The 13,342-nt window shown below is 51.2% G+C and overlaps 1 protein-coding gene across 7 annotated transcripts in view; it reads left to right on the plus strand.

Annotated features, from left to right (window-relative positions):
- atl2 (atlastin GTPase 2) overlaps nucleotides 1-13,342 on the plus strand; it is a 116,319-nt gene that overhangs the window by 70,736 nt on the left and 32,241 nt on the right. For all 7 annotated transcript variants that reach the window (XM_072504381.1, XM_072504371.1, XM_072504385.1 and 4 more), the window contains exons 6-7: nucleotides 6,126-6,182; nucleotides 8,207-8,299. In XM_072504381.1, coding sequence (XP_072360482.1) covers nucleotides 6,126-6,182; nucleotides 8,207-8,299 — 150 coding nt within the window. The remainder of the gene's footprint in view (nucleotides 1-6,125; nucleotides 6,183-8,206; nucleotides 8,300-13,342) is intronic.

Below are 13,342 nucleotides of genomic sequence, written 5' to 3' on the forward strand. Positions count from 1 at the left end.
AGTTTAACTGCCTGGACGGTTGCCCGGAGCAGCCGACTAGAGGTTCAATGCTCTTGGCAGGGCTGCCTTCCTGCCTGTGCACTGTAGATTATTTTTTTCTGCCTTGAATCAAATGTAGTCCCCATTCTTTGATCCCAAAATTGATGCACCCAGCATTGTAGGGATATTGCTGATTCTCATTTAACGGCTATCAAGTAGACCAATCTTCACTGCAGGAGTCTAGCTATGTCTGTTGGCTAAGTTTATGAATACAGATGTTCTTTTTTTTTTTTTGTAAATATTCTATTGAAAATTTTTGGTCAACCAACACAGTACATTGTGCATCCTTTACACAATATTATAACAACACCAATAACAATGACCTATTTCATAAACAAAAAATGAATGAATCAATAATAAATAACAAAAATGAAAACTAACCCTAATTGGCAACTGCCTTATCACAAGTAACACTCTCCCAAAATATAATTTAACAGTCCAATATATAATTATCTGTAGCAATGACCTATACATATTATACAGTATATATTAACAACCCTGAGAGTCCTTCTGGTTCCCCCCCCCTGATCCTGGGCTGCTGCTGCTGCCTTCTTTTTTCCATTCCATCTATCTTTCTGCGAGGTATTCGACGAACAGTTGCCACCGCCTGGTGAACCCTTGAGCCGACCCCCTTAGAACGAACTTAATCCGCTCTAGCTTTATAAACCCTGCCATGTCATTTATCCAGGTCTCCACCCCCGGGGGCTTGGCTTCTTTCCACATTAGCAATATCCTGCGCCGGGCTACTAGGGACGCAAAGACCAAAACATCGGCCTCTCTCGCCTCCTGCACTCCCGGCTCTTGTGCAACCCCAAATATAGCCAACCCCCAGCTTGGTTCGACCCGGACCCCTACTACTTTTGAAAGCACCTTTGTCACCCCCATCCAAAACCCCTGTAGTGTCGGGCATGACCAAAACATATGGGTATGATTCGCTGGGCTTCTCGAGCACCTCGCACACCTATCCTCCACCCCAAAAAATTTACTGAGCCGTGCTCCAGTCATATGCGCCCTGTGTAATACCTTAAACTGAATCAGGCTTAGCCTGGCACACGAGGACGACGAGTTTACCCTGCTCAGGGCATCTGCCCACAGCCCCTCCTCGATCTCCTCCCCCAGCTCCTCTTCCCATTTCCCTTTTAGTTCATCTACCATAGTCTCCCCTTCGTCCCTCATTTCCCTATATATATCTGACACCTTACCATCCCCCACCCATGCCTTTGAGATCACTCTGTCCTGCACCTCTTGTGTCGGGAGCTGCGGGAATTCCCTCACCTGTTGCCTCGCAAAAGCCCTCAGTTGCATATACCTGAATGCATTCCCTTGGGGCAACCCATATTTCTCGGTCAGCGCTCCCAGACTCGCGAACTTCCCATCCACAAACAGATCTTTCAGTTGCGTTATTCCTGCTCTTTGCCACATTCCATATCCCCCATCCGTTCCCCCCGAGGCAAACCTATGGTTGTTTCTTATCGGGGACCCCCCCAAGGCTCCAGTCTTTCCCCTATGCCGTCTCCACTGTCCCCAAATCTTCAGTGTAGCCACCACCACCGGGCTTGTGGTGTAGTTCCTCGGTGAGAACGGCAATGGGGCTGTCACCATAGCCTGTAGGCTAGTCCCCCTACAGGACGCCCTCTCTAATCTCTTCCACGCCGCTCCCTCCTCCTCTCCCATCCACTTACTCACCATTGAAATATTAGCGGCCCAATAATACTCACTTAGGCTCGGTAGTGCCAGCCCCCCCCTATCCCTGCTACGCTGTAAGAATCCCTTCCTCATTCTCGGGGTCTTCCCGGCCCACACAAAACCCATGATGCTCTTTTCAATCCTTTTTTAAAAAAATCCTTCGTGATCACCACTGGGAGGCACTGAAACACAAAGAGGAATCTCGGGAGGACCACCATCTTAACCGCCTGCACCCTCCCTGCCAGTGACAGGGATACCATATCCCATCTCTTGAAATCCTCCTCCATTTGTTCCACCAGCCGCGTTAAATTTAATCTATGCAATGTGCCCCAATTCTTGGCTATCTGGATCCCCAGGTAACGAAAGTCCCTTGTTACCTTCCTCAACGGTAGGTCCTCCATTTCTCTACTCTGCTCCCCTGGATGCACCACAAACAACTCACTTTTCCCCATGTTCAATTTATACCCTGAAAAATCCCCAAACTCCAAGTATCCGCATTATTTCTGGCATCCCCTCCGCCGGGTCTGCCACGTATAGTAGCAAATCGTCCGCATACAAAGATACCCGGTGTTCTTCTCCTCCTAAGTACTCCCCTCCACTTCTTGGAACCCCTCAACGCTATCGCCAGGGGCTCAATCGCCAGTGCAAACAATAATGGGGACAGAGGGCATCCCTGCCTTGTCCCTCTATGGAGCCGAAAATATGCAGATCCCTGTCCATTCGTGACCACGCTCGCCATTGGGGCCCTATACAACAGCTGCACCCATCTAACATACCCCTCTCCAAAACCAACTCTCCTCAACACCTCCCACAAATAATCCCACTCAACTCTATCAAATGCTTTCTTGGCATCCATCGCCACTACTATCTCCGTTTCCCCCTCTGGTGGGGCCATCATCATTACCCCTAACAGCCTCCGTATATTCGTGTTCAGCTGTCTCCCCTTCACAAACCCAGTTTGGTCCTCGTGGACTACCCCTGGGACACATTCCTCTATTCTCATTGCCATTAACTTGGCCAGGGTCTTGGCATCTACATTTAGGAGGGAAATAGGTCTATAGGACCCGCATTGTAGCGGGTCCTTTTCCTTCTTTAAGAGAAGCGATATCGTTGCTTCAGACATAGTCGGGGGCAGTTGTCCCCTTTCCTTTGCCTCGTTAAAGGTCCTCGTCAATACCGGGGCGAGCAAGTCCACATATTTTCTATAGAATTCGACTGGGAATCCATCCGGTCCAGGGGCCTTTCCCGCCTGCATGCTCCTAATTCCTTTCACCACTTCTTCTACCTCGATCTGTGCTCCCAGTCCCACCCTTTCCTGCTCTTCCACCTTGGGAAATTCCAGCCGATCCAAGAAGCCCATCATTCTCTCCCTCCCATCCGGGGGTTGAGCTTCATATAATTTTTTATAAAATGTCTTGAACACTCCATTCACTCTCTCCGCTCCCCTCTCCATCTCTCCTTCCTCATCCCTCACTCCCCCTATTTCCCTCGCTGCTCCCCTTTTCCTCAATTGGTGTGCCAGCAACCTGCTCGCCTTCTCCCCATATTCGTACTGTACACCCTGTGCCTTCCTCAATTGTGCCTCTGCAGTGCCTGTAGTCAGCAAGTCAAATTCTACATGTAGCCTTTGCCTTTCCCTGTACAGTCCCTCCTCCGGTGCTTCCGCATATTGTCTGTCCACCCTCAAAAGTTCTTGCAGCAACCGCTCCCGTTCCTTACTCTCCTGCTTCCCTTTATGTGCCCTTATTGATATCAGCTCCCCTCTAACCACCGCCTTCAATGCCTCCCAGACCACTCCCACCTGGACCTCCCCATTATCATTGAGTTCCAAGTACTTTTCAATGCACCCCCTCACCCTTAGACACACCCCCTCATCTGCCATTAGTCCCATGTCCATTCTCCAGGGTGGGCGCCCTCCTGTTTCCTCCCCTATCGCCAAGTCTACCCAGTGTGGAGCGTGATCCGAAATGGCTATAGCCGTATACTCCGTTCCCCTCACCTTCGGGATCAACGCCCTTCCCAGCACAAAAAAGTCTATTCGCGAGTAGACTTTATGGACATAGGAGAAAAACGAGAACTCCTTACTCCTAGGTCTGCTAAATCTCCACGGGTCTACACCTCCCATCTGCTCCATAAAATCTTTAAGTACCTTGGCCGCTGCCGGCCTCCTTCCAGTCCTGGTCTTCGACCTATCCAGCCCTGGTTCCAACACCGTATTAAAATCTCCCCCCATTATCAGCTTTCCCATCTCTAGGTCCGGAATGCGTCCTAGCATCCGCCTCATAAAATTGGCATCATCCCAGTTCGGGGCATATACGTTTACCAAAACCACCGTCTCCCCCTGTAGTTTGCCACTCACCATCACGTATCTGCCCCCGTTATCCGCCACTATAGTCTTTGCCTCGAACATTACCCGCTTCCCCACTAATATAGCCACCCCCCTGTTTTTCGCATCTAGCCCCGAATGGAACACCTGCCCCACCCATCCTTTGCGTAGCGTAACCTGGTCTATCAGTTTCAGGTGCGTTTCCTGTAACATAACCACATCTGCCTTAAGTTTCTTAAGGTGTGCGAGTACCCGTGCCCTCTTTACCGGCCCGTTCAGCCCTCTCACGTTCCACGTGATCAGCCGGGTTGGGGGGCTTCCTACCCCCCCCCCCTTTTTCCAGCTCCTCACCCGGTTCCCACGCAGCTGTATCTCCCCCAGGCGGTGCCCCCCCGCCCATCCCCTCCCATACCAGCTCCCCCCTCTCCCCAGCAGCAGCAACCTAGTAATTCACCCCCCCCCCCCCCCCCCCCCCCCCCCCGCTAGCGTAATTACTCCCCCCATGTTGCTCCCAGAAGTCAGCAAACTCTGGCCGACCTCTGCTTCCCCCCGTGACCTCGGCTCGCACCGTGCGGCGCCCCCTCCTTCCTGCTTCTCTATTCCCGCCATGATTATCATAGCGCGGGAACCAAGCCCGCGCTTCTCCCTTGGCCCCGCCCCCAATGGCCAGCGCCCCATCTCCTCCACCTCCCCTCCTCCCCCCATCACCACCTGTGGGAGAGAGAAAAGTTACCACATCGCAGGATTAGTACATAAAATTCCTCTTTCCCCCTTTTTTAACACCCCTCTTTGCCCCCCACATTCGCCCCACCACTCTGTTCAAACGTTCTTTTTAATAACCCGCTCATTCCAGTTTTTCTTCCACAATAAAAGTCCACGCTTCATTCGCCGTCTCAAAGTAGTGGTGCCTCCCTCGATATGTGACCCACAGTCTTGCCGGTTGCAGCATTCCAAATTTTATCATCTTTTCATGAAGCACCGCCTTGGCCCGATTAAAGCTCGCCCTCCTTCTCGCCACCTCCACACTCCAGTCTTGATAAACGCGGATCACCGCGTTCTCCCATTTACTGCTCCGAGTTTTCTTTGCCCATCTAAGGACCATTTCTCTATCCTTAAAACGGAGGAATCTCACCACTATGGCTCTGGGAATTTCTCCTGCTCTCGGTCCTCGCGCCATCACTCGGTATGCTCCCTCCACCTCCAACGGACCCGCCGGGGCCTCCGCTCCCATTAACGAGTGCAGCATCGTGCTCACATATGCCCCGACGTCCGCTCCCTCCACACCTTCAGGAAGACCAAGAATCCTCAGGTTGTTCCTCCTTACGTTGTTCTCCAGTGCCTCCAACCTTTCCACACATCGTTTCTGATGTGCCTCATGTGTCTCCGTCTTCACCACCAGGCCCTGTATGTCGTCCTCATTCTCGGCTGCCTTTGCCTTCACGACCCGAAGCTCCCGCTCCTGGGTCTTTTGTTCCTCCTTTAGCCCTTCGATCGCCTGTAGTATCGGGGCCAACAGCTCTTTCTTCATTTCCTTTTTGATCTCTTCCACACAGCATTTCAAGAACTCTTGTTGTTCAGGGCCCCATGTTAAACTGCCACCTTCCGACGCCATCTTGGTTTTTGCTTGCCTTCCTTGCCGCTGTTCTAAAGGATCCACTGCAATCTGGCCACTTTCTCCTCCTTTTTCCATCCGTATCCAGGGGGGATTCCCTTCTGGTTTACCGCACAGTGTTTTTAGCCGTCAAAATTGCCGTTGGGGCTCCTATCAAGAGCCCAAAAGTCCGTTTCACCGGGAGCTGCCGAAACGTGCGACTCAGCTGGTCATCGCCGCACCCGGAAGTCGAATACAGATGTTCTTAAGTAAATATCGATGAGGTGCATGTGCCTGCCTGGTACAATTTGTCCATTCCGGGAAAGAAACACTAGCATGAGCCGAAGTCTCCGTACTTTGAAATCTGCCTGTTCTTACTGAGCTCCTTGAACTTTGGTGTATATATAGAATGTACTGGGTTCAGTTATAATTTCCAATCATATGCAGACTTGCTGATTACACACCCTTTCTGCCCTTTTGTAGCTCTTCACGGAATATGGCCGACTGGCAATGGAGGAAGTATATCAAAAGCCCTTCCAGGTTTAGTATATTTTATTGACTTGTATATTGTGTGAATGCATTCAACATTAGGTGTGACTTTCTTTCATTACTATTCCTTCAGGATCACTCGGATTTTTACTTCAATACTCAAGACTGTGATGAGAAATAGTTTATTTCTGAAATAACTGAATATATATTTAAAGTACCAAGATTCCCTCAAATAATGGAAAAGCACATGCTTAAATTTATTCATATAACCAGCTAAGCTGAATACTTGTTTTAGTTTAGATTTAAATCTCAGTTGTATAGCTAATCAAAGTTGACAATACCCATGCTGTAAAGATAGCAGATTGGATGGCCATTCAAGAGTGGCTGAATACTGCATTTGTGAAAAAATTATGTTGCCAATGAATTATATGAAGAGCAGAGAAAGTTGAAATAATTGCCTGCAATTGTGAAATGTTCAGTTTTTTTAAATCATTTAAAAAAAAAAAAAAAAACGCATTTTATTCAAACTTGTATCAAAGTAGGTTACAGCAAATAAACACACCCCCGGGAAACATTCTTCCTAACAAGCAACTATACAGTTTGTACAGATTTTTCTCCTTTTTCACCCACCCCCCTGAGATGAACAGCTCCTCCAACATGGTCACAAACATCCCCCACCTTTTCTCAAACACCCCTGCTGAACCCCTTAACTCATACTTTATCTTCTCTAACCGCAGGAAGTCATACAGGTCTCCCAACCATGCTGCTACTCCTGGTGGCGATGCCGACCGCCAGCAAAATTTGTCGCCGTGCAATCAGAGGCGAAGGCCAAGACATCGGCCTTCCACCTCTCCATGAGCTCCGGCTTCTCTGAAACCCCAAATATCTCCATCAAAGGGTCAGGGTCCACTCCTTCCTCCACTATCCTGGTTAAGACCGTGAACACTCCCGGACAGAATCTTCCCAATTTTTCACAACCCCAAAACATGTGTGCATGATTCGCTGGCCCCCGCCCACACCTCTCTCTCATCTGCTACCTCCTAAAAGAACGCACTCGTTCTCGCCCGAGTCATATGTACCCTGTGCACCACCTTAAACTGTATCAGGCTCATCCTTGCACAAAAGGAGGTCCCGTTTACCCTTCGCAGTGCCTCACTCCATGCTCCCCCATTGATGTTCTCTCTCCTCTTTTTCCCCCCCCCCCCCCCCCCCCCCCCCCCCCCTCCCAACTCCGCTTCCCATTTCTACTTGATCTTCACCACCCGCTCGCCTCCCTGCTCCCCCAGCCACTTATATATGTCCCCAATTCTTCCCTCCCCTTCCACATCCGGAAGTAGCAGTCGCTCCAGCAGGGTGTATCCCGGCAATCTAGGGAGCCCCTCAGTTTTTTAATCATAATGATCTTGTGTAACATTATTGCTGGAGTCATGGGTTCAAGTTTCACTGAGACTTGAGCTCATAATTTAGGCTCATACTTCAGTTTAATGCTGAATTGAGTGCTCCACCAAGTTGAATGGAACATTTAAAGCTGGGGGCGGGGGGGCATTTGCATTTGCATATTTTTCCCACTCCATGCCCAAAATTAAGAAAGCTAATGTTTGCACAAATATAAACTGAATTTCAAAGAAAAATAAGGTTTAAAGAAAGAAACAATTGCTGAACGAATGTCATGGTAATAAATTGTTACGTTTTAAAGTGTCAATAATAAAAATTACCAACCTGTGAGGGTCCATGTATGTAGTTGAGTGAGTGAGATTGCGTGTATATTTTGGTAGGTGGTGATAAGAGTGAGTGAGAAACCAGGGACTGGGCTCACTAGTCCCCTTTCAGAAGCAAAAGTGAGAGCGAAATGGACCATGATTGGAGGAGGAGCTCCAAGGATAATTGTTTCATTGAAATTCACCTCTTTCACTATGATTTTGAAAACTGGTGCTGGAGGGTAGTACATAGTGGGGCTTTGCAGGCTGCAGCCAGCCTGCGGGCCAGACTTTGGACAAGCCTGCTTTTAAACAAAGGTCTTCCTTTAGTTGCTGGAAGAAAATCTAAATGAAGTTAATTATGTTTTTTCTATGTAGACTCTTATGTTTTTAATAAGAGATTGGAGCTATCCCTATGAACATCCGTATGGGTTGGAAGGAGGCAAGAGCTTCTTGGAAAAACGGTTGGAGGTAAGATATTAAATCTTATAGAGCCATAGAATCCCAATAATGCAGAAGGAAGCCATTTGGCCCATCGAGTTTGCACTGACCCTCCGAAAGATCACTCTCATCAAGGCTTACGCCCCTGCTCGATCCCTGCAATCCCGCATGTTGATCAGGACCAATCCAACTAATCATGTCTTTTGGACTGTGGGAGAAAACCAGAGCACCCGGTAGAAACTCGCACTAACACTGGGAGAACATGCACAAACCACTCGACAGTCACCCAAAGCCAGAATTGAACCTGGGTCCCTGCCGCTGAAAGAAAGCAGCACTAACCACTGTTCCACATGAGTTTTACAGCACGGAAAGAGGCTCTTCATCTCATCGTGTCTTTCTCGGCCATCAAGCACCTATCTATTCTTTTTTAAAAATATATATTTACTAAGATTTTTTGACAACACAATTTTTTCCCCTTACAAACAATAGCCCCCCGCCCCCCGTAACAAAATAACACAAAATCGCATTGAGCAAGATATATACATGGCAAAATGGTATATTTACATAGCATTATACACTGACTCTCGCCCGCACGTGCCAGTTTCCCCCACCCTCCATGTTATCTCCCGCTCATCCATCCCTTCAAACAGTCTCTCTCTCTCTCTCTCTCTCTCTCTCTCTCTCTCTCTCTCTCTCTCCCCCTCTTCCCCCCCCCCCCCCCCCCCCCCCCCCGGGTTGCTGCTGCTGTGCCTTCCTCTAACGCTCCGTGAGGTAGTCTAGGAACGGTTGCCACTGCCTGTAGAACCCCTGCGCAGACCCTCTCAAGGCAAACTTAATCCTCCAACTTTATGAACCCAGCCATGTCGTTTATCCAGGCTAGAGGGCTCTGCCTCCTTCCACAATAACAAGATCCTTCGCCGGGCTACTAGGGACGCAAATGCCAGAATTGCAGCCTCTTTCGCGTCCTGCACTCCCGGCTCATCCACTACTCCGAATATTGCTAGCCCCCAGCTTGGCTTGACCCGGACTTTCACCACCTGATATATTGCTCCCGCCACTCCTCTCCAGAACCCTCCAGTGCCGGGCATGACCAAAACATGTGGACATGGTTCGCCGGACTCCCTGAACACCTTCCACATCTGTCCTCTACCCCAAAGAACCTACTCAACCTCGCCCCCGTCAAGTGCGTCCTGTGAACCACCTTAAATTGTATCAGGCTGAGCCTGGCACACGAGGAGGAGGAATTAACCCTACCTAGGGCATCAGCCCACAAACCTTCCTTGATCTCCTCCCCCAGTTCCTCCTCCCATTTACCCTTCAACTTTTCTGCTAGGGCTTCGCCCTCTTCTTTCATCTCTTGGTGTATTACCGAAACCTTGCCCTCCCTGACCCATACACCCGAGATCACCCTGTCTTGAATTTCTTGTGCCGGGAGCAACGGGAATTCCTTGACCTGTCGCCTCACAAAAGCCCTCACCTGCATATATCTAAATGCATTTCCCGGGGGTAACTCAAACTTCTCTTCCAGTGCCCCTAGGCTCGCAAATGTCCCGTCAATGAACAGGTTCCCCCATTCTTCTAATCCCCGCCCGATGCCAGCTCTGGAACCCCCCTGTCCATCTTCCCCGGGACAAACCTGATCGGGGACCACACCGAGGCTCCCACTGCACCCCTGTGCCGTCTCCACTGGCCCCAGATCCTTAACGTTGCCGCCACCACCGGGCTCTTGGTATACTTTGATGGCGAGAACGGCAGCGGTGCCGTCACCAACGCCACCAAACTCGTTCCTTTACAGGACGCCATCTCCATCCTCTTCCATGCCGCTCCCTCTCCCTCCATAACCCACTTGCGGATCATCGCCACATTTGCTGCCCAGTAGTAGCTCCCTAGGTTTGGCAGCGCCAACCCTCCTCGGTCCCTACTGCGTTCCAGGAACCCTCTCCTTACCCTCGGGGTCTTATTTGCCCACACAAACCCCATAATACTCCTACTTACTCTCTTAAAAAAGCCCTTGGTGATCACGATGGGAAGGCACTGAAACACAAACAAAACCCTCGGAAGGACCACTATTTTGACCGACTGCACTCTACCCGCCAACGAAAGTGGCAACATGTCCCATCTTTTGAAGTCTGCCTCCATTTGGTCCACCAACCTCGTCAGATTCAATTTGTGTAGGGCCCCCCAAACTCCTAGCTATCTGGATTCCCAGATACTGAAAACTCCCCGTCGCCCTCCTCAGCGGTTGGTCCCCTATCCCTCTTTCTTGGTCCCCCGCCTGTAATACAAAAAGCTCACTCCACCATCCCCCTCCATTGGGTCCGCCACGTACAACAGCAGATCATCTGCGTATAGCGACACCCGATGCTCTTCTCCCCCGCGAACCACCCCCCTCCATTTATTAGACTCCCTCAGTGCTATGGCCAAGGGTTCAATCGCCAATGCAAACAACACGGGGGGACAGGGGGCACCCCTGCCTCGTTCCTCGGTACAGCCGAAAGTACTCCGACCTCTGCCGGTTCGTCACCACACTCTCCACCGGGGCACTAAAGGAGCTTAACCCAGCTAATAAACCCTCCCCCGAACCCAAACCTACGCAACACCTCCCAGAGGTACTCCCACTCTACTCGGTCAAAGGCCTTTTCTGCGTCCATAGCTGCCACTATCTCTGCCTCTCTCTCCCTCCGACGTCATCATTATCACGTTTAAGAGCCGCCGCACGTTAGTGTTTAATTGTCTGCCCTTTATGAATCCCGTCTGGTCCTCATGTATCACCCTGGTACACAGTCCTCAATCCTCGTGGCCAGCACTTTTGCCAATAGCTTAGTGTCCACATTGAGGAGCGAAATCGGCCTGTACGATCCACATTGCAGTGGATCCTTGTCTCGCTTTAGAATCAAGGAGATTGTCGCCTCCGACGTTGTCGGGGGCAGGGTCCCCTCCACTCTTGCCTCGTTAAAGGTCCTCACCAGTAGCGGGGCCAATAGGTCCACATACTTTCTATAGAACTCCACCGGGAACCCGTCCGGCCCCGGGGCCTTCCCTGCCTACATACTCCCCAGACCCTTACTCAGCTCCTCCAACCCGATTGGTGCCCCCAAATCAGCCGCCTCTTGCACCTCCACCCTCGGAAACCGCAGTTGGTCTAGGAATCGTCTCATTCTCTCTCTTTCTCTCTTTCTCTCTTTCTCTCTTTCTCTTTCTCTTTCTCTTTCTCTTTCTCTTTCTCTTTCTCTTTCTCTTTCTCTTTCTCTTCCTCCTCCTCCTCCTCCTCTCTCTTTCCCCCCCCCCCCCCGGGGATTTCGTTGCACTCCAAACCGCGGCTTCCCCTCCATCTTTGATTCCCCCTATTTCCCTCGCTGCCGTCCTCTTACGGAGCTAGTGTGCCAGCATCCGACTGGCCTTTTTCCCCGTACTTGTAGGTCGCCCCATGCGCCTTCCTCCACTGTGCCTCCGCCGTCCCCGTGGTCAACAGGTCAAACTCCGTCTGGAGCCGTCGCCTTTCCCCCAGTAATCTCTCCTCCGGGGCCTCTGCGTATCTCCTGTCCACTCGCAAAATCTCCCCCACTAACCTCTCCCTTTCCATACCCTCTATCTTCTCCCTATGAGCCCTGATGGAGATTAGCTCTCCCCTGATCACCGCCTTCAACGCCTCCCATACCACCCCCACTCGCACCTCCCCGTTGTCGTTGGCCTCCAAGTTGCTTTCGATACACCCCCTCACCTTCCCACACACCACCTCATCTGCCAACAGTCCCACGTCCAGCCGCCACAGTGGGCGTTGGTCCCTCTCCTCTCCCAGCCCCATTTCAACCCAGTGCGGGGCATGGTCCGAAACGGCTATGGCCGAATACTCCGTCCCCTCCACCCTCGGGATGAGCGCCCTGCCCAGAACAAAGAGATCTATCCGGGAATAGGCCTTGCGCACGTGGGAAAAGAAAGAAAATTCCCTGGCCTGCGGTCTTACAAACCTCCATGGGTCCACTCCCCCCATCTGATCCATAAACCCCCTGAGCACCTTGGCAGCTGCCGGCCTCTTTCCTGTCCTTGATCTGGAGTGGTCCAGTGCTGGATCCAGCACTGTGTTGAAGTCTCCTCCCATTATCAGTCCTCCTACCTCCAGGTCTGGAATGCGCCCCAACATGTGCTTCATGAATCCAGCATCATCCCAGTTCGGGGCGTATACATTTACCAACACCACCCATGTCCCTTGCAACCTACCACTCGCCACCACATATCTCCCTCCATTATCCACTACGATAGTCTTGGCCTCAAATGACACATGCTTTCCCACCAGAATTGCCACCTCTCTATTCATGTCCCGACTGAAATACCTGTCCTACCCATCCCCTCCTTAACCTAACCTGGTCCGCCACCTTCAGATGTGTCGCTTGGAGCATAGCCACGTCTGCCTTCAGTCCCTTCAAGTGTGCGAACACTCGAGCCCTCTTCACCGGCCCATTCAGGCCCCTCACGTTCCACGTTATCAGCCGGATCTCTCCTCTCCTTCTCTCTCTCTCTCTTTCCCCCCCCCCCCCCCCCCCCCGGGCCGGCTAGCCATCTCCTTTTCTGGGCCAGATCCGTGTCTGCGTCTCCCTCACCCTCCGGTCCCCCAGCCCAGCCAGGGGACCTCCGTCCTGACCACCTCTTCTGAGTCCCATTCCCTTTCGGCCAGTGCAGCAGCAACCCAGGGGTCTAGCTTTTTTGCTCCCCCCATATCACTCACGTAAGTCAGCTGACACCTGCTAACCCCGGCTTCCCTTTGACCTCCCGTGTGGGAGTCTCCCCATCAATATACGTTCCTTTTTTCCCCTTCCCGCCTTTCTTCCCGCGCGCGGGAAAAAAAACCCGCGCTTTCCAAAGCCTGCCCCGCCCCCTCTGGCGCAGCTCCTGTCGCGGCCTTGTCTCTCTCCCCCAGCCCATATAACATTCCCTGCGTGTGATTGACCCCCTATATACAACAACCATCGTACTTTAACCCTCAAACACCCCGCACCCTCACAAACCCTCAATTAGAGTCCAACTTTTCAGTTAGTATAAAGGTCCACGCCTCTTCGGGCGTTTCGAAGTAGTGGT

This window comes from Scyliorhinus torazame, chromosome 1 (genome assembly GCF_047496885.1).
Source record: "Scyliorhinus torazame isolate Kashiwa2021f chromosome 1, sScyTor2.1, whole genome shotgun sequence".
Classification (NCBI taxonomy): Eukaryota; Metazoa; Chordata; class Chondrichthyes; order Carcharhiniformes; family Scyliorhinidae; genus Scyliorhinus; species Scyliorhinus torazame.